Source organism: Cornus florida, unplaced genomic scaffold (assembly GCF_030987335.1).
Source record: "Cornus florida cultivar Cherokee Brave unplaced genomic scaffold, ASM3098733v1 CherokeeBrave_3.0.0_Hap2_Chr06, whole genome shotgun sequence".
NCBI classification, from domain to species: Eukaryota; Viridiplantae; Streptophyta; class Magnoliopsida; order Cornales; family Cornaceae; genus Cornus; species Cornus florida.
The window spans coordinates 94,481,316-94,507,128 of NW_026775576.1; the positions used below are offsets into that span (position 1 = coordinate 94,481,316).

Below are 25,813 nucleotides of genomic sequence, written 5' to 3' on the forward strand. Positions count from 1 at the left end.
CAAATGACACAATTAAGTTTAACAAAGTCGTATCAGTTGCCTAGAATAGTACGCTTCAAACCGTCCAATTAATTTGTAAAAGATTTTGATAATCATGTCCTTTATTTTATTTTTTAAAAAAATTAAACACCCTTATACGCAATTGTATACGTCAATTGTACAGTTGAATTTCTTTGATTTCTCTGCTGCTAGTTGTTATAAAAAAAAAAAAAACACACACACACACATATATATATATTATGAGTTGTGAACTGTGTCGTACGACTTACTTGAATAAAGTAATTATAGAAGATAACTGTTAGATATTAGTCAACTTGATGGACAATGGCCAGAAGGACTTGTTTGGCAGTTGGGGTGGGGACGAACTTGAATTAGTTTCTAAACTATATATTCAACCAAACACTACAATTTGTAGTTAATCCAAACTCTAATCAAGTGAAATTCAACAAAAATAGACTAATGCCACTATTTGCAGCGAACACGTGGCATTCTTTTTAGTGAAAGACCAAAGAATATTTCCCTCTGTGCCCACTGAGAAGAGCCCTTCCTGGAAGGCATATTCTCTCCTCTTTTCATCTTTTATAGTTCAAAGGGTCTATTAATGGAAGGAATGAAGGAACATCAATCTGATCAAAACCAAAAAAAAATGAGCCTATCTTACCAGTCACCTTCATATCATGTGAAGGCATTGTGTCCTATTCTTTTTTAGTTCCTACTCTTTTAAAATTCCACAAGTTGCACATCATGCTGTGTGGATGGCTTTCCAACTTTTAGAAAATGCAGGACTACTTAGCTATACTTTTTCCAAGAAAAAATAGTGTTCATTCCCTTTCTTGTGGAGGAATGTCAAATTAATTCGGCGACTGGGTTCTTTTCTAATATTCTTTTCTTCTCGAACTTGTAATGTTTTTGTTTGATCAAAGCACCTTGTCTATTTGAGTAGTAGTCCCGGACACTTCAGGTCTATGAGTAGCATAAGGCCGGATCAAGAATTGGGTTTAACTTTAATACCAACGGATCGAACGCTTACATACCCTCTAACCCAAAAGTTTAATGGTGCTACAAAACCACCTACTCATGTTCAACACTCTTCATATTGAATAGTGTTACATACCTACCTACTTATGCTCAACACTTTTCATATGCTGGCAAATACTACTTTTTCAAACTATCAATGCAACTCAGCCTTCACCCAGATTGGGCCTACTTCACTATATAAATAAATCAAGAAAATTTTCAGTTAAATGATTTTTAATCACACCTAATTGCTTTTGGAGCAATATTGAAAAAGATTCCTAAGAAACTGGACCTCTGTTGAGACTAACACACAGACTCATTGGTGAAAGTAGCCGTTGGAATGCCTACGGTCGCTTGAGTTGGGGTTATGGGCCTCCACTCTTCGTTTTCAAACTTTGGGTAATGGGCTTGCGTCATTGTTTGGGCTCCCCAAGCTTGTTTGGCGTCAATCCAGCCCAAATTGGTGTTAGAAAGTAGAAACAATGGTGGATGTCAAATTGTCCCAACTGAAGAATGTAGTGCATATTTTCAAATTGTCCCTAGTGAAGAATGTAGTGCATATTTTTCAGAATTGTAAATCTAATATGGGGATTATACAACATAGTGTCTAATGCCTATGGACTATTAATTTTTGTACGTTAATATAATAATGAACTAATATGCAGTGCATTCAACAGTGTTGCGGTCTAATCGCAGATGCACTTATATTCTTTAATTTATAAAATTAAAAAAATAATAATAATAAAAAAAAATGAACCCAAATTGACCCAACTTCTATATATATATATTTTTCATATAAGTATTTACCAAAATATATTCAATATGTATGTGTGTGTATATATATATATAATCTTTTGTACTTGATTGTAGGGGCTTCATGGGAAACCCCTTTGAAAAAATAAGGGTATGCCACTGTCTGCAATGAGTAGACGGTATTCTTTAGTAAAAGGCAAAAGAATAGTTCGCAATGTACTCACTGCGTGGCTTCACCCTTTGTGAACTTCTTCTAGAGTCTGTCTGTGGCAGCCGAATGACAATGAGTTGCTCCTTCGCAATCGATGTGGGAATAAATTGTCTTTAATTTCTCGCCAATGTTGTTTGCACTCTCAATAATTGGGATTCACATTCAAAGTGTTCATTTATATATATACAGAATTTGACAGCTTTTAGATATGACCATCCTTGACAGGCTTTAAAGACTATTTCCGTGAAAAATAATAATAATTCATTAATCCACCCTTTTTTTAATTAACTGAAAACTATGTATAGAACAGTACCACATTGTTCAATTTTATTTTATTTTTTTATTTTTTTCTTTTTTCTTTTAAACAGCTTATACAGATTAGCCGGCTATATATAATAATTTATTACTCCAACCCTTAAGGACTCTTTGTGAATTGTCAACTCATAATATAAAGTGCAATGCAGCCGGCTTCATTGTAAAGTTCATTTACAACCGGGGCACACTTTCCATTCCATTAGACACCATGGGGTGTTCTTTACAATGATATTTAACACTGCTGTATATAGTTTTATAATCAGTTTTGTTCATGAGATTAAGATCAATTTTATTCATTTTGGTCCAAACTATTCTGAAAAAGCTCAGATGATTTATTGTTGTTACCACAATTCACAAACATTGAACTTTAATTGCATAAAATATATTAGGTTTGTCATTATGGTCCATCACAGATTAACAATCCTTCGTCAAACCATGACATGATCCCTTTAGACTACTAAAATGAATTTTTTTTAGTTTTTAAAGACCGAGTGTTATAAACAATGGAATTTTCTACTCTCATATGTCGAATGAAGTTTTGGACCTACGTCAGGCACTCAACAAAGAATTCTTCAAAGTTGAATGGTCAAATTTTATTTATTTTATTTAAGTACAGCACATAGAGTTGTGCCATACAAGAACAAAAAAGAATTCCCTGTCAGTTTGCAGCTAATAACAACATCCCAACGTACCCTTTGATTATTCCACCAACGGCTACTTACACTGCCTATCATACTAGGATAAGCATGGTTGGACATATATGTGTAATGTGTGTGTGTGTGTGTTTTTGTGTGGGGGGACTCATTTTCTGTCTTTCTTGACAAAGCCCTTGATTTGTCCGAGTCACTGGTCATCCAATCTCTCTCAGTTCTCCTCCTGGTCCTACTCATCCAACTAAGTCAAGTACACAACTATGGCCGGCCATTTTTATTCAATCTTTGTCTCACTCCCTCTCTGTTACAAAACTATCCAATAAAAGCCAGTGGCTATAGTGATAGCAGTAGCAGACAGCAGACACAGAGAGAACAATTGTATGCTATGGAGGATCCAAAGAAGGTGGAAGAAGGTCTAGGCCACACAATAGTACCTGTGAAAGAGGAAAAGATTGTTGAAGAAGAACGCGGTAATGAGAAAGAGGAGAGGAGCGCGTCCCTGGATCAGCCGGTGGAACCAAAGGATGAGCAACCACTGATTAAGCGGAAAACCAAAAGGGTTGCAACATTAGATGCATTTAGAGGCCTCACCATAGTAGTAAGTACACTTATATGCTATAGATTATAAGACATATTGCAAATGAAATTAAGCTATCATATTGAAATACAATTGTCTTAGCACAGTGTTAACTTGTAGTCACTATAGAGAGGACTATGTAGGGTTTTCAGTTCTAACCTTTGTTAAAATGTGCAGTTGATGATACTGGTGGATGATGCTGGGGGAGCATATTCGCGTATTGATCACTCACCATGGAACGGATGCACATTGGCTGACTTTGTGATGCCATTTTTTCTCTTCATAGTTGGGGTTGCAATTGCTCTTGCTCTTAAGGTTGGTACAAGTACTAGGCAATGCCTTTTCGAATGCCATATTAAACTAGTATATGGGAATTCACAATGAAATGGTTTTGTGGCACATAGAAGCGACTCTTTCAGAATTGAAGTGAATATATTTTGCAAGAATTGGTACTCAATAGTTTATGTAGTATTATTCTGTTATTGCACTCCTTAAGGAGTTTCAGGTTCAATTAAACAGATGAATCAGGCAATTGTTTGCATTGTATTTGATTTCCCATGTTTCTTATTGAGTATGTGTTTGATAAACTGTCTGAATGTACTCAAAATTGGAAAAGGTATTCAAAAACCCTAATTTGGTATTATGGCAAATGGATTAACCCAAAAAAAATTAATTTTACTGTTGCAGAAAATTCCCAAGGTCAATGATGCAATCAGAAAGATAATCTTAAGGACATTGAAGCTTCTTTTTTGGGGGATTCTCTTGCAAGGTGGTTTTTCACTACTTTTTTTTCGTTAGGCTGATTTATTGAATGGAACACATCAACCAGCAGTCTCTGCTATGGACATTTGAAATGAAGATTCTTATACGAACTGCAGGAGGATACTCTCATGCACCTGATGATCTCTCTTATGGAGTTGACATGAAGCAGATAAGATGGATGGGCATCCTCCAGGTAATGCATTCTTCCCTATATTTTTTTAGGTAAAATAGTATTTGTGTAAAATATAATAAGGTATTTTATGTACAATTATATAATAAACATGAATTATTGAATGTACCTATCCCATACATGTACTCATTTTCTTGTGTTTGTGAGCAGAGGATAGCACTGGTTTACTTGGTTGTAGCTCTAATTGAGACTCTGACCACCAAGCTCAGACCAACTGTGCTAAAACCAGGTCATCTCTCCATTTTCACTGCATATCAATGGCAATGGTAAGTTAACACAATTTTTATTCAGAACAGCTTTGATGTCCCTTTCAACATAACAAGAATTATTTCTGTGATATTGCAAAATTTTAACTTTTCCTTAAAACTTTGTGATAAATGGCTTGTTCTTTGTTTTAGGCTTGGGGGATTTGTCGCATTCCTCGTTTACATGATCACAACATATGCACTGTATGTGCCAGATTGGAGTTTTTCAGTTCACGATCGTCATAGAACGGATAGATACACAGTATGTGATAAATGACTTAGAAAGATTAACACAGTACATTTCTAAACTGCAGCCAATGAAACTGACAGTGGTTTTTTTTAGGTAAAATGTGGGATGAGAGGCCATTTAGGACCAGCATGTAATGCAGTTGGTTATGTGGATCGACAAGTTTGGGGCATCAACCATCTCTATTCGCAACCTGTTTGGTCGCGCTTAAAGGTCAGTCAAAAACAGGAAAGAAATGAGGACTAATATTTTATTCGTAACATTCGAATAGACATTGATCCTTTTTTTTTTTTTTATGGAATTCGTCGATGGATAGGCTTGCACACTTAGTTCTCCGAGTTCTGGTCCATTACGTGAGAATGCTCCAAGTTGGTGCCGTGCTCCATTTGAACCCGAAGGCTTGTTGAGGTTTGTTGATTCATCATCCCAAATGAACATGAAATTTCATACTTTTTAATATGATTACAAACTAAACATGGATTTGGCTATTGTTTTTTCTCAGTTCAATATCAGCTATACTCTCTGGCACTATTGGGATCCATTATGGACACGTACTGATTCATTTCAAGGTTCATTACAATCCTGAATTTATAAATAAAATGCATTATTTGAGAGTCAAGACACAAAGTTCATAGAAGATAATGTAAGTGGGGGTGTTTATGCAGGGTCACTCTGAAAGGCTCAAGCAATGGGTGTCAATGGGGCTTGGCTTACTTGTCTTAGCCATCATTCTTCATTTTACAGATGGTGAGCTTCTTGACTAATATTAATGTAGCTTATGATAACGAGTCCCAACCATCTTTCATCGGAAGACAGAACAAATTAGAGTGATTCTGTTTACGTTATTTTGTAGCTATTCCTATCAACAAACAGCTCTACAGCTTCAGCTATGTTTGTTTCACAGCCGGTGCAGCAGGAATTGTTTTCTCTGCGTTCTACATACTGGTAAACAATTATATCTAATCCGAGCTTTCAATGCTCCGTTAGACCAATGCTGAACAAGTATTATCTAAAGGAAGTATGTTTTGGACTGACTTTTTAGATGAATAATTGAACAGATTGATGTTAAGGGATGGCGGACTCCATTCTTGTTCCTAGAATGGATAGGAATGAACGCGATGTTAGTTTATGTGATGGCAGCACAAGGTATCTTTGCAGCGTTCGTAAATGGATGGTACTATGAGAATGAAGATAAAACATTGGTAAGTAATGTTCAGCAAATTAATCTGATGATCAACTATCTAGCTAGAAATATGATATATCACCTAATTTTGTGCATTAAAATTGCAATGAGCAGGTTAATTGGATTCAAGAGCATGTTTTTAATGATGTGTGGAACTCGGAGAGATTAGGGACATTATTATATGTGATATTTGCTGAGATTACTTTCTGGGGAGTGGTTTCCGGCATCTTGCACAAACTGGGCATATACTGGAAACTGTGAGGAGCCAATTCGCAGCAAGGCAAAGCAAGGAGCTGTGTATTTTTCATACTTTTAAGATTCTTACATGTATGTAAACTCTTGTGGGGTTTCTTATGCTTTTGATTGCTTGTATCTTTGTTTCATTATATGTGGATGTGCCATAGAATTTGTTTATTAGAGCATGGTGTAAAATAGAATATATATATATCTGAACTTATTCAAAGAAAGCATTTGTATTTTCAATACTAGTCTAAACAGAAGGGATGTGAATTTTGGATCAGCTTCAACTATACTTTGTATCTCCATGAATTGAGTGGGAATGTAAGTATTGTCCATTTTAGGGGACATCCACACGTATAACTGCCAATAACCTTTTCCCCAGGCGACGTGATGTGATACGTCACATTAGAACTAATTGGCAAGTGCCTTGTTTGTGTTATGCACCAAAACAAAGTGACCTCACTTATGTTGTTCTGCACCATGAGCAGAAGAACCACCATCCTCTTTGATCCATCAAAGTATAAGTGCGCAGACTCTGAACTCATCTTACAGCAATTGTACACAGGGTCTTGCTGTTTTAACGCATTATAGAAGAATTTTCACATCACAGAACTTGCAAAGAGCAACATGTAGATTGATATATATATATATATATATATTTGCACAGGCCACAGTGGTAAACATTATCAATCATAAGAGCAGACAAGGCCCACATAGATGTACACAATTTATAAAACTATTTCTTGGTTGAATTCAAGTGAGTAGAAACTATCCTTAGATCAGCAATTTATTTAAAACTCAGAGTTGGGGCTCCACATGAATTAATTCAAGCGTGAATCCTTGAAGAATATCAAATATATATGTGGAAGATATTTGTGTGAAAATGACAATGGATGGTGCAAGGAAAGGTACAAAATATCTGTATGCAAGATATTAAGCTTTGATCACGATGCCTCTGATGTGACTACATATTTCATATAATGGCATTCCATCATGTTAATTATATAATCGAAATGATTAGGAGCAAATATGCTTCTTCTTCTTTCTTTCTTTTTTTCAACTCTGCATAAAGAAAAAAAAATAAAAGATAGGACAACCAACATATCTGTTCAAGTTGCAATAGGAAATGAGACAAATATCAAGAAAAAGCCCGGGAAACTAGTGCATACTGCATTGATAATTCCATCCATGCAGGGCAAATTCCAGGATAAAGTCCAATGTTTACAGCTTGGGAGGGATAGAACAGAGCAACAAACAATTGAAAGATGCATTATCCTGAAGAAGGGTGTTATTAACCTGAGAATTTCTTCATCACTTGCGAGAACTTTTCCGGTACATTGGAGGAGTTCAGAGGGTATTTTGAGATGTCATTAAAGGGACACAAGAAATTATTCAAGAAAAAAATTACACATACACGTACAAGATTGTTCGTGGTTGATCCGAATAACAAAATTACATAGATGTAGAGAAACTGTTACTTCATTCATATACAGGCTAACACTTTGGTGTCCCTGTCAGTTTTAAACTACAAACCTTCATTCTCTTGTGCACGATGCCATACATACAGAACTCGTTTACAAAGAGGAAGTGGCGTTGGACAGCATGATTCGATCCAACATTAATGATATGACACCATAATTCCCTCTAGCTACAGCTTTCATATACATAATGCTACCGACTTTCACTCATAATTTATACTAGTATGCTAGTCTTACAAAGGTCGTTGACTAAAACGTGGTATGGCTCATCTTTTCACAATATATATATCACATATATACATCTAGAAAATATTTAGCCAAGCAGAAGTATACTGTACAGAGGTTGAAAGAGCATGTTGCAGTCCCGAAGAAATACTATCTCCAGTCTTCATCACTCCCAACCCATTAACATTTTCCAAACTGCTTCCTCGATCTTGTTTCCTGGAATAGATAAACCATCCCTTTCATCAAGTAAAACTTTGTAAACCTCCCATTCCCGATCTCCAATCATGTGCCTCCCAATCTCAGCCTGGAAAAAGCAATCAGATTATTTCTGGGAAAAGAAAATGCTGTGAAAGAATAAACAAAGAACCGATTATGAAATTTGTTTATTCATTAAACTGGTTGCTGAAAATTTTCATTATGGCGTATTGGAAGTCATTTCACACATACACCAAAATTGGCTTTTCATCAGGAAGGATGGTTGGCGAAATCGTATTTTTTTGGGCAAAGCCCTTTAAGTTCAACTCATTAGGGATTATCAGTATGACAGTATCTCATAAGAGGACAAGGATAATGCACTATCACAGTCCCACTAGCCACCCTATTCTTGGAACTATCACAAGGACAAAAAGCAACCAAATGAGCACCTTGGCCAATAATCCATGGTGAGGCTAACAATTCCAACAATGCACTCATAGGCTAACTAAACGGTCACTGAGATACAATCCACGTTTCTAAACAATAAATACCAATCCCATTCTGAGCTATCATAGTATGCAGATCAGGAAAGTACCGTAAAGACGCCAATGTTGAGCATCCTGAGAGCAAAGGTGATGTCATAAAAAACGAGAGGCCGGCCCTTCCCAGATAACTCCACAGGGTTTGCTACCAGCAATTCTGTATCAGGACCGCGGTTCACCAGAGCTACTCTAAGGGGGCGAATTAGTTCCATTTGAAGACGAGAGCGCAATGCACTTTGCTTGCTAGGGTCAACAATCTTCTTCCCATCTGCTTGCATGATGAACAAGTCCAGCTCACAATTTCTATTCTGTTTTGTTGTGAAGCGCCCATACGAAATCTGGTATATATTATAAGGTATTGTCATTTACAAATTTAGATCCAGTTTAGAAAAGAAAAAAAAAAATGTGGTTAAAGAAACATAAAACAAAATAGCCATTAAAGTGATTAAGCATTCTAAAAATTGCGGTCACAAACATGCTAATTTTGCACATCAGTAATGCACCAGCAGAACAAGTATTTGATAACTTGGCACAACACTAAACAAACTTCAAGCATTGGACGACAAGTAAGCTAAGAAAACAATACACTCAGTCCATACAGTTACTAACATTTATCTCCACTCAAGATTCCGTACATGGTCTTCAAGATATTGCACAAACAGAATGATTTATAACCACAGCACAACATGGAGTATGGAAGAGGAAGAATGAGAATTTGTATGCAATTACTATGTGTTTAACATGTTAAAAATGAAAATTGTTCTGATTAGAATTTATAGGAGTGAGATTTATTCAAGCACGCAAGTGTTTCAATAAAGAAAGATGACAACAGAAATCTATTTACTGTAATAAATTGAGAGACATGATACGATATTTTCACGCTTTTTTTTATTTTATTTATCAGATCAAATTATCAAGATTAAGTACCTGGATACTGTAATCCTTTAAAGTTCTCATTATATCGTAAAGGAGACCTTTGTGATCTAGGCAAACAATTTGGACAAGCGTGTGAGCCGGACTGAGCAAGTTATCCATTGTGATGGATACATTGTTGGAAGTGAGCAATCCACTTTGCCGCTCATTAAGAATCTCTAAGTTAAACTTGTCTTCTGTGATTGCAGGAGGAAGAAATGAAGGCCGTTGTGAACATGCAGTGATTTCAGGGCCAGCCATTTCTATGTCACAACTTATCATGGCATCCCCCAAAACAGCTTTTAAATGGTCATATGTATCCTCCTGTCTCTTTTTTGTATGTAGAAGTTCCCTGATAATAAAACGACAATGAAATAACCGAAAAGTTTAGGAATGTGAAGAACAAGATAAAAGAGAAAAAAAAAAAAAAAAAAAAAAGACATGATTTCAAGAATGCTTTGAAAGGCTTTGTTAGAACATTCCCCTTGATTTCGTCACATCTATTCACATCAATTCCAATAACTTAAATATATTTTAAATTAGGAGTATCTACAAAAGAACTTAAATTATGTATTACTGAGAAAGGATTGAGAAAGGATACGTTCTTCTTAGAAGAATATAATTCAGACTCAAGTAATGATGTCCCCACCATCCTTAAAAATAATAATAATAATAAATAAAAAATGACAAGGAAAATATGCACTAGCAGTCCTTTAAAATCCAGTCTTCATTTACTTACTAACCAATATGTGTAATAATAGTCTTGACTTTCTAAAGAAACACGGAGATGGGGAAGATCATCCATTATTATAAGATTGCAACTATTCAAGCCTGGAGGTGATCAACTGATCGGACAGGCCAAGTCAGCGGCCGAATACCCAAAGGTCCTCAACTATCCCTCTTCCATATCTTAAGAATTAAGCATTATAAGGTTAAACAGGACGATCTTTGTTCCAAAAATATGTGTACCAAACTTGTTCTCATAAATTTGCATTCAAGATTTCCTGTTTCAGCTATACTCATGTCATCAAATTACTCTCACTCAGTTAACAGAGTATATAGCATCAATGTCGCTGAGAGTCCACACTTGCACCCCCAAAAGAAGACATATAAAAATAAGTGGCAAAATTAATAATATTATCTCAGCAGAGACCGTGCCAAGAATGTAGAACCTCGTATCTGTGATGAAGAACAGGTCCATCACTCGCCCATCTGGTGTGGTCGATACCTTCACTCTCTTTATAGTAAGCTCAAGCTCGCAAAGAACCTGTGTAACATCTGCCCAAAATTTCTTTAAAAGTTAACACTCAATGATAGCTAAATCACTCATAATTGTCCTAGAATTTAAATCATCAAGTAGCCAATACAACACAAAAGGAACAAGTGTGAATTAGATGAATCCATAACCAAAATAGCTATATCAAAAACTTATCCAAAAAACACGCACACACACACACCTATATCAAAGAAAAAGGAAGATCATGCAATCCTAGTACACCTTTAATTACTGAGAGAACATGGAAAAATAAATGAGAACTCATAGCCTACAAAATAAATTGCTTCTAGCAACCAAATAGAACATAATTGAGGTTAAAGAACAGTAAAATTACCTCATTAGAAGTTAAATTGGGGAAGGATGCTTACATTCAAGACATAGACTTAACAAAGAAAAAGCTATGTCATTGAAGAACAAAAACTCGCACTAAAAACCAATTAAGTGAAACATATGACTATATGCAAAATTGATTCACAAATATTCAAACCATACAATTCAAATAAAACCCACAATACATCTCACAACAAGTTGTCAAATCGAAGTATGAGAAATAAACTATGAACATGATTATTACCGTTTAAGAGGCCTCTTCGATCGTAGCAACAGAACTTTAAAAGGAACACATCAGGAGGCTTGGGAGGCTGCAATTCGGATCGGTAAAACAATATCCCAGAAGCTGAAGAACAAGAAGGGCATACTTCTACTAGTCTCTTTTTCAACAAAGCCCATCTTGTAGTTGGCTTCCCAATTACCCAGAACACTATGTAGCACCATTTCCCATCTGTAGATACATCTATTCCACACAATGAAAAAAAAAAAACACAAATTAACCAATACCTCAAAACCCATCAATGGTTCCACTAAATGAGTGAAAGAGAAACTATTTAGTATCATTTCTCATGCCCTTAAACATCAAATCAGAGTCAAAACTAATATAACCTAGACACAAGCAATCATTTATTATTTATTTTTTAAAATTAGAGAGAGAAAATCTCAAAATAATCAAAATACCCATAACCTAGTTCAAAATAACAGTTAGTTTTGATCATTAGATATATTGTGGACGTATATACACACACACACGCATAGAGAAAGAGAGAGTGAGTGATCTGGGAATACCAACTCTGGCAATGCTCAAACCAAAGAAAAGGATGAGGCGGCAGAGGTCACAACCCAAGCCAGTCTTGTCGGGACAGTTAACAGTAATTACAGTTGGATCTCCTTCTTTCTCGGAATGTCTGATGATCACTACGTCGTCGTATAGAATCCCCATCTCTTCTTCTTGCTATTGTTTTAGCCCTTCAATCTTCTAACACAGGGATTCGACTGTTCTTTGATATTTATATATATACATATATAAACAAGTACCTTTTTTTTTTTTTTTTTTTGGCAACAAAGAAGGGAGAGTTCAAATTGGGTTTTATCTCTAGCTTTGATGCTCAGTTAGTTATATACTGTCATACTGGATGAAAATGGCTTGTCATGTTGAGAGAGATAAAGATTGGGGCTTTTGCCATTTCTAGGAACTTAATTATTTCAAGAACTCTTTTTTAAGAACTTGTTTACTTGGGCTTGGGTGGTGTTTCTTCGTCTATTCTGCTATGATTGCGATTACTGTTCTGTCTCCTACTGACATCTAAGGTCTAGCTAGAATACATATAATTTTGTCATTTTTATAATAAAAATTATAAAATGACAAATTTATTTTTCAAAATTAGAGTATTTTTTTAGCATACCTCCAAAGGAGTCAAGATCTTGTCCGAAGTATAGTGGTGCTATGCTTTTCACTTTTTTAAAAAAATTGTGAAGATTCAAGTCCTTTAAAAAGAGGTATAAAGTTTCGTATCAATAATAATAAATAAATAAACAAATATAGTGCAACAACTTTATTTCACAACATCAACAAAAATTTATGTGGGAGATATTTTGATTTTTCTTTACCTTTTAAAATAAATAAATGAAAATTTAAATTCTCATAAAAGTAAATGGGTGGAATTATTTTTCAAGGCAAAAATAAAAGGAATTTTTTTATAATTAAGAGGTGTAAGTATCTTTTCCTGTTTAAAATAATAATAATTTATGTCATTTTTCAAAGAAAAATTGAAAATTGAATTCAAGTAAACAACTTTCACTTTTTCAAGTAGGAAAAGTATACATTTCAGTTTTTATATATATAATAATTATATTCTAGTTGAGTCAACAATAACACACCATCTCACTTTTTTTTTTCTTTGTTTTTTTTCAATTTTGATGAGATAACATCCTGTAAGACACCATTTTTCTTTCGTTTTATTTAATCAACTTATTTTGGTTTGAATAATATCTCAGTTTAAATTTATACAAATAAAAATAAAAATAAAAGTTAAACATTATGATAATATATATATATATATATTTTTTGGGGGGGAACAAACATGATGTCATTATGATTATTTTAATATATGTTGGTCTAATAGGGTACCCTGATAATAGGGTATACCCTTATGACAAAAAAAAAAAAATTCAAGTCTCTGCCTACCACACAAAAATAATGTTTAACTTCCCAACCATATGATGTGGCATTGACGTGGCTTAGCATTATTGGATGATGCTGCTAAACCATAGATATCTGATATCTCCACTATTATCTCATTTACGGATAACTTGGAACAACCTTAACTTATACCGCGAGAAATTGGCTACACGTCACCTGACCTTACGCACTCGCAGTGCGTGCGTACACACCATTTCCAGCCGCCATCACGTGTCTTATTATCCTGGATGGTTCCCATCACGTGCCTAACTTTGCGGAGGCTTCAAGAAAGCTTCTACTTTCTCTCTCAACCTTTTATTTCGTGGTCTCAGCTTTCAATTTTGTATGTGCGCCCTTTTTTTTTTTCTTTTTTTTCAAAATAAATATACATAAAAGTATACCTCCCACCTATGTTTCGCAGTCACAGTATCACTTACTATTGCAATATAATAAATTCGAATATTGTTATAAACTGGTCAAATTGGCGAGTTCATACGTATAATAATATGAAATCTTTAAAAAAGAAGTACGAACCAATTGATACGTCGCTTGTCAGCTCATATGGCGAACAATAGTCTCACCTAATTGTTATTTGCTCTCGTTTTTTCTCAAAATATATATACATAAAAGTATAAGTCTCACCCATGGTTCGCAGTCGTGGTATTAGTTGCGGTATTTTTCACGGTCGCGATGTAACGAATTCAGACCAATATCGGTATAAACCGACTTAACTGGCCTGTTTATGAAAATATGCAACGATATCGAACCCTTAAAAAATGGTTACTAACGAGTTGATACGTCGTGTATCAACTCAGATGGTGAACCATAGTCTCACCTAACGATCATCTTTTTAAAATTAAGTTTTGTCCCTTTTTTTATTAAAAATTATAGTAATTTGAGAATCGAACATATTCGATTTTCTCTTATATAGGTGAAAAATAACGCCATCCCTATTTACGTAAATGTAATTGAATGTGTTCAACTCTCAAACTCTATCACAACTCTCTTGTTTTTCCTCACAAATAATATTCTCATTTGTTTTATAAACATTTCATAACTTTAAACTATTAATACAATACAACTCTTGATGGTGGATACTTTGTCACTACCAAGGGTGTCTTCAATAAATATGTTACAATCAAAATAAATAAAAGTTAAATATTTTATAACAGTATTATTAGCTTTATATGTTAAAATCGAGCACATGTTAGAGGTCAATGTACCAAGTGTTTGGTCTATGCAATTTTAAAATGATTTGATTAGTTAATCCACGATGGAGGGATGGAATCATGTTAATTGAATAAAGTTAGAATCTAAAAGGTTAAGAATATTCAATTTTGTATTAAATTGATGCACCGCCCACTATGCTGTTCTTTTCTCTGTTTGGCACTCAAGAAAGTACATAAAAATGTAGCAGTTATCGCAATATATTATTTTAGTTTGATTTAAAGGCTCTTATTTTGTCTTTGGGCATACAAAAATATGTTTCTAGTGAGGCTGTTAACTTTTCTAGCATACATTTATTGGTCCAATTGTAAATCTTTAATAGCAAGTGGTGATTTATATAATATATGTGTGTATATGTATTTAACTATGTATGCAAGGCCAATCTCTACAAGACAACATGGTTCGCATGGTCACATACCATTATAAGTATATATATATTTATGTGAATGTATAACTTTTTAAATATGTATTTTTTTGGTCCTCTCTTTTTGATGGAATCGATAGTAACTTGTAGGGTGGAAGTCTTGACATTTTGGGTTTAGGCCCACTAAGTATGGGCTTAGACGTGACTCTAAATTTATAAAATCCAAAAACTCGGTCTAATTAAGATAAAATGGAGCGGATTCATGTGAACTCGAAATTGTTAGAATCTATTTTTATGGACAAAATAATGTAAAATCCGTTCAATAAAAACCATACTTGATTTAAGACCGATATCATATCCATATCTTTTAAGAAAGATCTTATCCAATCTATTTTTTACCTTCAAAATGGACTTTGAAATAAATAGTCTCAAGTTAAACTCACTCCATTTCAAACCCTAATAAAGAGATCTCATCTCCTAACAATGATCCATCCATAAAGTTTGCAAGTCAATTACATAAAAGAAATGGCAAGTTAAAGAACAATGTAACGGGCGTACCCTCCTAATCCCTCCCAGTAATGATTCGGAGTCGAACACCACCCAAATATTAGGAACTAGGTTGACTTTAATATCACTTGTAACGAATAATGTGCTTTCCATCTGAACCAAAAACTTAAGATATTGAATAGTGATGCATACCCGTCTTTATAAGTTCAAAATCTTTTCCATCCAAATCCATTGTTTGTAACAAGAACAAGGTTTCAATCCTAATCTTCTTGGTATTTTATTTTTACAATGTGTGTGTGTGAGAGAGCGCTAGCATTGGATATTGGGTTCAGACTGAGCCTTAGAAAGCCCTACATTGGCCCATTTCATAAAAGAGTAACAAGACTTGGGATTGGCTTGATATTGCAAAAAAATAAAACAAAATAAAATAAAATAAAAAATAAAAGATTAAAAAAAAAAGACTAAAAATTTAAATTTGCAATAGAAAGGTCGGTATGATGGGGTTGTGTCTTGTAAAGAGCGGAAAGATTAAGACATATGACAGATAAAGGAGGGACATGTCCACATAAAGTCATAAACCAATATGATCTGATAGTGACACCAAATCTTTACTATATACTCTCCCTCCATGTGATAAGAAAGACCAACGGTGGATATTAATTCATCCGAAATAAGTTTTTTATTTTCTCTCTGATAAACCTTTATCAAGCAAATTCTCCTGAGGTATTGTTAAATGTGTTGGATTTGATCGGAGATCAATCTGATTATAAATTAATTTTATTCTGGGTTTTTTTTTTTCACAAATTTTCTTTGCATCACTTTTTCACAACCGAAATATAGTTCATCTCCTCTGTAGTTTCTCTCTTTTGCTTTTAGACAATAAAATAAAATAAAATAAATAAATTAGATGGAAGAAGGAAGAGATGACAATTTTTTTTTTTTTTTGAAGAAACAGAAGAAGAATAGTAGCTGAAGGGAAAAAAAGAATTTTAAATTATTTTTCCTAATATAAAATGACCTTAAAGTAATTTAATTTAATTTTTTTTTTTTATAATAATTCCACTTGGAGGGGATGAAAATTTGTGTTCCTATCTTTCCTCCACAAATTTGAAATAAATGAGATATTATTTTGAGTCTATCTCTTTTCATAAATGAGATATTATTTTGACTCTTATCTCTTTTCATAAATGAGATATTATTTTGACCTTAAAGTAATTTAATTTAGGCAAGTAAATATACGTATATCGAGTCGACATACAATTCAAAAATTGTAGGCTACTCATTTTTCACCAAAAAGTTTCTTCAAATATTACTCCCCACCAGTCACACCACGTACGTGCATTATCAATAAAGTTGGATTTTAATTTGACAACAAGATTTTCAATGTGGGACCCCCTCTATTAAAAGCAAACCCTCGTTTAACACGGGGAAGCATATAGTATAACGAATTTGTGTTTTATAAATCTACTGAAAATGAAATTTTAATTGTGATAAGGTTGTTCTTAATCAATCCACTTGATTGTTTCAATAATTACTTGAGCACGTGTTTGACCACCTCGAGCTTTTCCAACGCTACATGTGGCTTAACCGAACAAATTTAGGACCCAAGTTAGTATAATTATTTTAAGAATACGTATATGAGTGGGCGAGGTAGGAACTGTTTTACGTAAACTGGTGCAACACAATTACATCACCACCAACCACTACCACAACACAAAAATGCAACATATCGCACATGCAACAACTTTAAAAAAACAATTATATGTATATTTGTGTGTATTTTCTTACATTTTTTAATAAGGCAAAAACATAACAGATATAAAAAGGTCCCATGGAATCGTTACAATAGATTCGACGGTACATAGGTTGGATTATTCCATCAATGTGTCCAAATAAATTGAGCAAACCTACTTTTTTAAAAGGATCAAAATCGAATCCTGCTGTACAAATTGAATGACACAAATCGCCCCACATCATTTACTTTTCAAAATAAAAAATTTATCATTTATAATGGTTGGTAAAAATTGGCATCACAGCAGACTACATGAAGGGTATACAGAGAAGATTTTGATTCATTTTTTAAAAATATTTTCAACACTAAGTGACAGGTGCCTAACCTCAAGTCCTAGTTATCACGGGCATAACGGCATTAGCAAAAATTCGAAGGGATAAGTTCTTGAAATTTTGTTTTCGAGTCGCACTTCTAACTTGAATAGTACTAAAGAAACAAGAGAGAAGAGAGAAGAGAGAGAAACGTGTATTATGAGACCGATACACATGCTTTAAGAAAAATATAATAGTAATACTTCTAGTCCTATGCCCCAATGGATTTTTGGGTCTGTCCATTAATGCAATTCTATTTTGGGCCCAAATACTGCATGGTTCAGGGCCTTCAAATCAAACTTTCTAAAGACCATTATTTTAAAAGCAGCCCAATCAAGATAGAGAATAAAACAGCAGCAAAGCTCACTCACATATATGTCTGTCTATCCAGAAATTTCACCACAATACTCCAGTTTTTTTTTTAAATCTTTTGAGACGTGGAAGAGTAACATGTTATAAAATCTCAGACCAACAAACCACAAGTGATGATCTACCTATGAGCTCAAAACAGAAAATATGCTGCTAGTACTAGTCAAAGACATTTTGAAGGCTACAAATACACATTAGAGCCAACAATCTGCATCCATGCATGAAAACCATTTATTGGCTCAACAATAACACATCTATCGCGACAATTAATTAATGCAGCTCAGTTCTTTCATGTCTAATGCCTTCTTTTCCTTGAGGAGATGATATCAATTACCCGTAAAATTAAATAGCTCAACTGATCTTGTCTACAGCATAATTCAATGTCATTCTCATATCAGGACACAACAACTTATGTTTATTACAAGGAAAATCTATATAACATGAGTTTTTGTGTTTATGCACTCAGAGCAGTCTAACTTCAGTCGAGCTTTCTATCATCTAGACCCACTGATTTCTGAACAGGTTCTGGTGATGCATCAAGTTTAGGTTCTGCTGTCACCTGTTAAAACAACGCGGTTACTATTTCATTTACAGTACAAAGGACTAGCAAGCAAATAGAACAACTTCATGGCATGATGGACCTATAAAGCCAAGGTATAGAATCGCGGCAATGTAAACATTAAACAATGGAAACAAACAGTACAATGAAAATATAATTACTGATTTAAGAATTAGTTAACTAACATCAAAGATAATTTGCAGAATTGAGAAGTGATGAATGAGTAAAATAAACCATAATTCCTATCCAAACTACTATTATAACAACTCAACTCAACCAAGGCTTTTCCCAACTAGTGGTTGGCTACATGGATCATATTTCTCCTTTCTAAGGCTATAGCCTCAGATGATAGAAATTCAGTGATGATTTATCAATATTTTTGCACAATTATAACAAATCAACTAACGCGTGCTAGTATTTGCTGCTTGTTCACATATCAGCCCAATCAGGGCTGAGAATTAGCACAAAGGAATAAAGCAATACACATATTCACAAAGGAATTTCCAGTTCTCCGTCTCAATTTGTACTTGATGGTTCGCTCTTTCTGGACTTACAACCGTGGTCTACAAACCAAAGTAAAATGACCAAATGGAGTAAGCATCCTTCAAAGCCAAACCAACAAATACTAATTCTTGCCCAATCCCATCGTCATTTTTTCTTTTTCCTTTTTTCCTTACAAAAAAGAAGGGGGGAAAACAATGACATCCCTTCACCATTGTCCACATAATCCTTCTTGGTCTTTTTATAATCAGAAATCAAAAGCCATTATTGGTGAGCATCCATGATTTAAATAGAAACAAATTCCCTAAGCACACCTGAAATTTTAAATATTTTTGCACAATTATAACAAATCAACTAACGCATCCTATTTGCTGCTTGCTCACATATCAACCAAATCAGGGCTTAAAATGAGCACGAAGGACTAAAGGCTGTATAAAGCAATACACATATTTACAAAGTAATTTCCAGTTCTCCGTCTCAATTTGTACTTGATGGTTCTTTCTTTCTGGAATAACAATTGTGGTCTACAAACCAAACTAAATAACCAAATGGAGTAAGCATCCCTTCAAAGCCAAACCAACAAATAGTAATTCTTGCCCAATCCCATCGTCTTTTTTTTTTTCCTTACAAAAAAGGGAGGAAACAATGACATCCCTTCACCACTTGTCCACATAATCCTTCTTGGTCTTTTTATAATCAGAAATCAAAAGCCATTATTGGTGTGCATCCATGATTTAAATAGAAACAAATTCCCTAAGCACACAATGAAAGTTTAAATAATCAATGAAATTCTGAGACAGCAAACAAACCTAAAACATGTTAAGAAATAACCAAAATTTTACTTCCCTGAGTAATTGGTCTGAGTCATGCAAACCTCAAAAAAAAAATTTTTTTTTTTTTGATAAGTCATGCAAACCTCAAAATTTACATCAAAATATTGTCATCTAAGATATTCAACACATTGATTTATACTCTTTCAGATACTAGATCCACAATATAATGGGTAAAAAATAATACAACGAAGATTTTATGACATTACAAAAATTTCGTTTAAGCAAAGCACCTGTAGAAGATTGGAATAGCCAAATCCAAGGAAGAAAAGACAAAATTTCCTTTTTAGCTTGTCAGTCTACCTCAAGGTGCATTCCTTTTGTTGACTTTGATACTATTAGTGATCAGATGCCAGAAACCAGCACAAGGCCATTTCCACAAACTGGAATTGCAGTTCGCTGCAAGTCACTCCATTGGAACGGATAGAACTAACTATAATAATAGTAATAATGAGCTGATGCTAGCATATCAAGGTATAAAAGCATCCATTTGGTACTGTTGGGTCTCAAATTCAATGCTCAGACTCTCCCCCGTAATTTGGCCTAATTACATGTGATGTGGATGAAAGAAATGCATTTAATAAATAGACTGAGCTTCCATGTCAGCGTTTGTCAACACCCTGTGTTCAACCTAGTGAGCACAAATGACTTTTCTAGCCTTGCTTTCTTTAATGATATTCAAAATGAAAAACCTAAAAGAGTATTTAGAAAGAAAAAATTTCGAGTTACATATATGCCCTCAAATGTTTTCTATTCTCTCCTCTCTCTCTAACCGTCTCTTTGCCTTCTCGTACTATAATACAAAATCAAGTTTAATATCATTAAATAAATTAAATCGAAAATCTGATGAATTCGATTTTGAAAATTAGTTTGCAGATTATGCAAAATTATAAATTTGCAAGTATGTAAAATTTATAAATAAGATTGTTCCAGCAATACAAATACTGTACTCTCTATCATAGTGACATTACAATTTCACCCAGAAGCTCAAACCAGATATTCCTAAAAACTTCTTCCACCAAAATTCTTTTTAGCATATTATCAAGCAATGTGAGCAACATGCTTGGAGATATTCTTAAAAACTTGTCCAAAATTTAAATAATCAAATCATTTGAGCCATTTCCCTTCCTTGTCTAAACTCTAAAGACGACATTTTTTTGAACTTGTAAACCGACCGGACTATTTCAAGTTTTTTTCCAATTCTGAGTATTACAATTTATAAACATGGTTGATAGTAAATAAACTAAAAATGAATTAAACCTATATCAACCTCTTCTGAGTTCAATTGGCCATTAATACATCCTTGACAATTCGGTCTTTCCTCACAACCTCAAGGCCCTCAAACAATTGTTCTTTCTAACCTTATTCTTTTTTTTTTTTTTTTTGGCACCTTCAATTTTCAATAAGAAACACCCACATCAATGGATTCTTGCTTATTTGCTCATGTAGAAGTCATTTTCCCTCATCTTCGGTCAATGACGCCTGCAACGTCTCACAAATGCAATCAATTCTTATTATGTCCTCCATTCATGTATTGTTGCTCATCCAAGTCAATGTTCATATTTTGAGTATATAGTTCTTAATTATCTAAGATATGTACCATAAAAGATAACTTGCATTATGATGCAGTTGAAACTTAACTTTTATCTTGGTATATACTCAATGTAAACCCTCTTTCTAATCACATAAAGTTTATTCACATGGAGGAGGAACTTGTTACTAAGATGGACCGAATGACAACCTCTCTTTGATCGGGCCATATGCTCTGACATCATAACATTATTGTTACTTTTTACATGTAACTAGATCTTTGTATCTTGTTTCAATCAAAATGAGCGCTTCAAGTATCCTACATGATTTTTCTTTATTATATTTAGATTAATCAAAATAAACACCATCAAGGAGTAGTCCTACGCATTATATCCTCGTAACAAATATCAATCGATTTTAAAAGAAAAAAATCCCAAAAAATCTTTTTTTTTTCATCCAATTCCCAAGTTTGCCAATTAACCAGCTGCCTTATTTGCTTCTCTAAGAATATGTTAACGAAAAACTCCAAATCACCATCCTTCATCGTATTTTTTTACAACTCTGACATATTAATTGTTCTGTGTGGAATGTTACCACGGACAAATAAACCTATAAAAATAAAATTGAGCATCTCGGTGTGTACAAATTTTTAATATTTCTATCACAGTATCACTACTATGAAACTAGTCTCAAAGCCTCGAGTCTCAATCATGAGAAGAGTAAGGTCACTCTTAAGCCTTAACCTGTCTAGAATAAAATTGGAATCCCAAAATGATATCTCAGAATGAAACCTAAAGCTACCTCATTTTTTAATCTTCTTACAGCCATCAAAATTTAACTTAATCCAAATATTGCTGCAAATGGAGGAAGGGGGTTGGTAAACCAACTAAGCTAGGAAGTCAATAATCTTTGTACGTTCTAGTAGCCTTCTCAATATGCTATTATAAGGATGTGGCTCATGGTTGGAGAACAAGCAATGATCTATGACTCCGAGTGCCATAGAACATTACAAAGTTCACAGCACAAATGCTACAATGCCTTCAGTTCTTACAATTCCTTCTTTTTTTTCTTTTTTTTTTTTATCTCATCTAACCAATGAACAAGATCAACATCCCCATTAACAGGACAAGAAAAGGGTCTTAGATAAAATTCCACCTCTGCAATATAACACCTTAGTAAAATAAGGTTGATCTTCCAAGGTATTCCAACATATATGAAAATCAAGGCAACCCACCATGTCATCAACAACATAAATCATTCAATTTTTAACGCACAATGGATTTTGCTTGGGAAATGGAAATTTTTAATCCAATTCCCAAGTTTGCCAAGCAAAATTGCCAGTTTCATCCAAAAAATGATAGTGAGTCGTGACAAAGTGCAAGCCTCTTTTGTAACCCATTCCAAATTCACCTATTGTCATCACTAGTCCTCTTGCTCTTTAAAACTACCCAATAGATTTTCAACTAATTTCTCAAATACTGGATAGATATGAATTTATCTTCTTTCTAAAACCTTAGAAGTTCTTGGTTTGCTGCATTTTTACTAACAACTATCATTGCATTAGATGGATCTTGTAATCACTTCATTGATTATTGTTGACCGGAACTGCTGAGAATTCATTGATACCTTCTATACTCCTATTTTAAGCTTTAGAATGCCTTAACCCACCCACCCCACACACACAATTACTACATCACTCCCCAATTACCTATAGCACTGATTTTATTTGATGGCTTGTTTTTTCACATAGCTGATTACCTTTTTGCCATAAATTGTTTAATGGGTTCCCTCACCACATTGAGACAAAAAAAAAAAAAAAAAAAAAAAAAAAAAAAGGGGCCTGCTGATCGGACTAAACATATATTCAGAACAAACGACTACATGGAATCCCCTTAAAGCCTAATATGTTTACAAATGTTGGTATCCATCAAGAATTTTCCCATCAAGTCAAAAATTTTATTTTAATACACCTGGACTTGATAGCACAGACCGATCTGTGATTATCAGTTTCTTCAACAACAAAGATACCACTTCATCAGCATCCTTTGATTCTTGCATACTATATCATAGAACACATAATCCTGCTCCAGAAAAGAGCACCTTTGCCCCCAACACTATCATAAAGTACAAGTGAAAAAATTGTCTTAGCTGACAATCTCTCTTTCAAAACCTTCTAGATTGTCCAGCTCGTCAGAAAGTTCCTTTTCCAGCAAAAAAGATTCAGGCTTACGTTTCCTATCATTAAAATGTACTACTAGAACAATATGGTGCCACCACCAAAACCATCTCCAAGGTCTTCAGGACATTTAACATCGTATAAATTATATTATCTTCCATACCATATGTTAATGTGTTTTCAGCAAAGCAGGCCACCAACACTCTTTAGTTAGCAGTCGGTTCATTCCGAAGCAGGAGACCAGTTTACCTTCATCTTCCTAACATAAAATTCCTAAAGCCTAATGGTAGCAAATTAAGTTGATGCAATGTAGCTGACCAACACTCTTTAGTTAACATTTTTGCCAAATGAAACTACATTGCCACATCTACAATGGATTTGTACTAATTCAATGATCAAAACTATAAAGAATGAAATAAAAAGGTTAATATATGTCATACTTATAAACAAACACATATACACACATAAACACACACACAGCAATTACTCACGCTAATGCTGCTCTTGTTGGCCGCAGGTTTATAGGGACATGCCGGGGGTACTATCTCTGGCTTACGATATTCCCAACCAAAGAGCCGATAGACTTTAGCCTAAAGAAATCACAAAGAGGAAAGGGAAAACAAAAAATTAAAGAAAAATAACAACAAACATGGAACAAAATTTTAATTTTTTGGGGAAGGAACATAGAACAAAAATTCCCAAATTGAATAATGAAAATATGTTCTTGATAATTGGGTCAACATGAAATTGTACAAGAAAAACAAATTATTAAGAAAAGTAAAAGAAGATCAATCTTACCATGAAATAATAATACAGAATCGGCAATACATTCACGATTGGGACGAGGAAAAGCGGCAACAAACACATCAAGCAAACCTATACAAACATACACACATACACATACATGTAACAACAATAATCAAACATGAGACAGAAAAAACATCGTTCAAAAGCAAAAATTGGAATCAAACTGAATCAGGAGATATTAAAGTATAGGCGGAATTACCATCTTCAGATCTTTGTACTGGCTGTTTGAGTCTTGATAATTGTTTGTAATAGGGTCAGAGTCCAGAAACGATGATCGAAAGGTATCCGTGTATGATATTCTCCTCGAGAATTTTATTGCCGGCGTCAATGTTTGTCAGATTAATTTAATTTTAGTCCTCTGATTTTATACAAATTTTGATATCGGTCTCTTTAAAAAGTTAATTATAAATTAGTCCTTTATTTTGTAGTTTTTACATAGCGGTTGGTCAACCAAGAGTTGACTAAACTAATGCGAAACATCACGTGTTTTTTTTTTTTTTTTTTTCAAGTAAAAGAACAAAAAAGCCTTCTAATAGTTGAATTCCCTCCCCTAATCTAGTCCGTATTGCAAGTGTCGGGTCATGTGGTTGGGTTGTTTTTTTGTCTCTGAATAACAATAAAAATAAAAAAGCTAGTCTATTTTTCTTTTAGGTTTCTATCTTCATCGAAAAATATTTTCCTTTTCTAATTAAAATATATATTTTAATTAACTTATCAAAAAATAACTTATCAAAAAATAATGAGTAATTCATTTTTGTTAAATTTTAATATATATATATATATATATATTTGTAAATATTTAAAATATATATTTTCTAAAAAATATTTTAGATTCAAACAAACAGAGATTAAAATTATTTTTTGCCTTTATGTTTGGTCAAAACGAAACAAAGTGAAAGTAAAATGAATAAAAGAAAAAATAATTTCTTTAATGCATTTGGGTGAAAAAATAAATAAAAGTACACCAGCACACCTCTTTGACCAATATAGGAACTAAAATATTTTTCGGTAATATTTTCAAAGAATATAGTAGTAGGGTTTTTGTATTTTGAAAGTAATGATGAAAATTACACCCATTGGCTTTATAAATTACAGTTATAATAAATTTAAATAAGAAGAAGACGAAGAAGAAGAAGAAAAAAAATTACATGTTACATTAAGTGCAAAAAGAAGTATTTTTACACGTAGGGGAAAAAAAGAAGAAAAATGAGAACCTTGAAAGGAAAATATATCTTTTTTGTAAGGAAATCAAAGGAATTTGAAGAATTAAAGAGAAGGAAGAAAAAATTTAAGAGATACTTTAAGAA

At 33.7% G+C, this 25,813-nt stretch overlaps 3 protein-coding genes and 1 non-coding gene across 5 annotated transcripts; 1 reads left to right on the forward strand and 3 right to left on the reverse strand.

Moving 5' to 3' along the window:
• Nucleotides 1-1,886: 1,886 nt before the first annotated feature.
• LOC132315143 (U5 spliceosomal RNA) lies at nt 1,887-2,003 on the reverse strand. Its single transcript, XR_009483580.1, has one exon. It is a non-coding gene; the product is annotated as a U5 spliceosomal RNA (small nuclear RNA).
• A 1,135-nt stretch (nt 2,004-3,138) lies between these two features.
• LOC132313000 (uncharacterized) lies at nt 3,139-6,685 on the forward strand. The gene is made up of 13 exons (XM_059811598.1): nt 3,139-3,547; nt 3,704-3,841; nt 4,214-4,295; nt 4,405-4,481; nt 4,629-4,744; nt 4,877-4,985; nt 5,067-5,183; nt 5,287-5,378; nt 5,473-5,539; nt 5,636-5,717; nt 5,824-5,915; nt 6,029-6,172; nt 6,268-6,685. The coding sequence occupies exons 1-13, from the start codon at nt 3,335-3,337 to the stop codon at nt 6,412-6,414; spliced, it is 1,476 nt and encodes a 491-aa protein (XP_059667581.1). The 5' UTR covers nt 3,139-3,334; the 3' UTR covers nt 6,415-6,685.
• Nucleotides 6,686-7,531: 846 nt separating this feature from the next.
• Nucleotides 7,532-12,649, reverse strand: LOC132313001 (ACT domain-containing protein ACR10-like). The gene is made up of 6 exons (XM_059811599.1): nt 12,141-12,649; nt 11,596-11,814; nt 10,918-11,023; nt 9,761-10,097; nt 8,887-9,171; nt 7,532-8,400 (listed from the first exon to the last, which is right to left on the reverse strand). Exons 1-6 carry the CDS (start codon nt 12,292-12,294, stop codon nt 8,263-8,265), a joined length of 1,239 nt encoding a protein of 412 aa, XP_059667582.1. The 5' UTR covers nt 12,295-12,649; the 3' UTR covers nt 7,532-8,262.
• Nucleotides 12,650-18,424: 5,775 nt separating this feature from the next.
• LOC132313002 (uncharacterized) lies at nt 18,425-24,859 on the reverse strand. 2 transcript variants are annotated; one of them, XM_059811600.1, is made up of 4 exons: nt 24,706-24,858; nt 24,498-24,575; nt 24,191-24,289; nt 18,425-18,662 (listed from the first exon to the last, which is right to left on the reverse strand). In XM_059811600.1, exons 1-4 carry the CDS (start codon nt 24,706-24,708, stop codon nt 18,582-18,584), a joined length of 261 nt encoding a protein of 86 aa, XP_059667583.1. In that variant the 5' UTR covers nt 24,709-24,858; the 3' UTR covers nt 18,425-18,581. The 2 variants fall into 2 exon arrangements, with proteins under 2 accessions (XP_059667583.1, XP_059667585.1); XM_059811602.1 differs by lacking the exon at nt 18,425-18,662 and adding an exon at nt 19,574-19,916 and having other exon boundaries at nt 24,706-24,859.
• Between the last annotated feature and the right edge of the window lie 954 nt (nt 24,860-25,813).

Coding starts and splice junctions, on each gene's coding strand:
- LOC132313002 (XM_059811600.1), bottom strand. Junction 24,290..24,497: donor TTCTGTATTATTATTTCATG/GTAAGATTGATC, acceptor TGATTTCTTTAG/GCTAAAGTCTATCGGCTCTT. Junction 18,663..24,190: donor CCAACAAGAGCAGCATTAGC/GTGAGTAATTGC, acceptor TTGTTTTAACAG/GTGACAGCAGAACCTAAACT.
- LOC132313000 (XM_059811598.1), top strand. CDS start 3,335: ATGGAGGATCCAAAGAAGGTGGAAGAAGGTCTAGGCCACACAATAGTA. Junction 4,986..5,066: donor ATAGAACGGATAGATACACA/GTATGTGATAAA, acceptor GGTTTTTTTTAG/GTAAAATGTGGGATGAGAGG. Junction 5,916..6,028: donor TCTCTGCGTTCTACATACTG/GTAAACAATTAT, acceptor ATAATTGAACAG/ATTGATGTTAAGGGATGGCG.
- LOC132313001 (XM_059811599.1), bottom strand. CDS start 12,294: ATGGGGATTCTATACGACGACGTAGTGATCATCAGACATTCCGAGAAA. Junction 11,024..11,595: donor TCGAAGAGGCCTCTTAAACG/GTAATAATCATG, acceptor AATTTTGGGCAG/ATGTTACACAGGTTCTTTGC. Junction 8,401..8,886: donor TCAACATTGGCGTCTTTACG/GTACTTTCCTGA, acceptor TGCTTTTTCCAG/GCTGAGATTGGGAGGCACAT.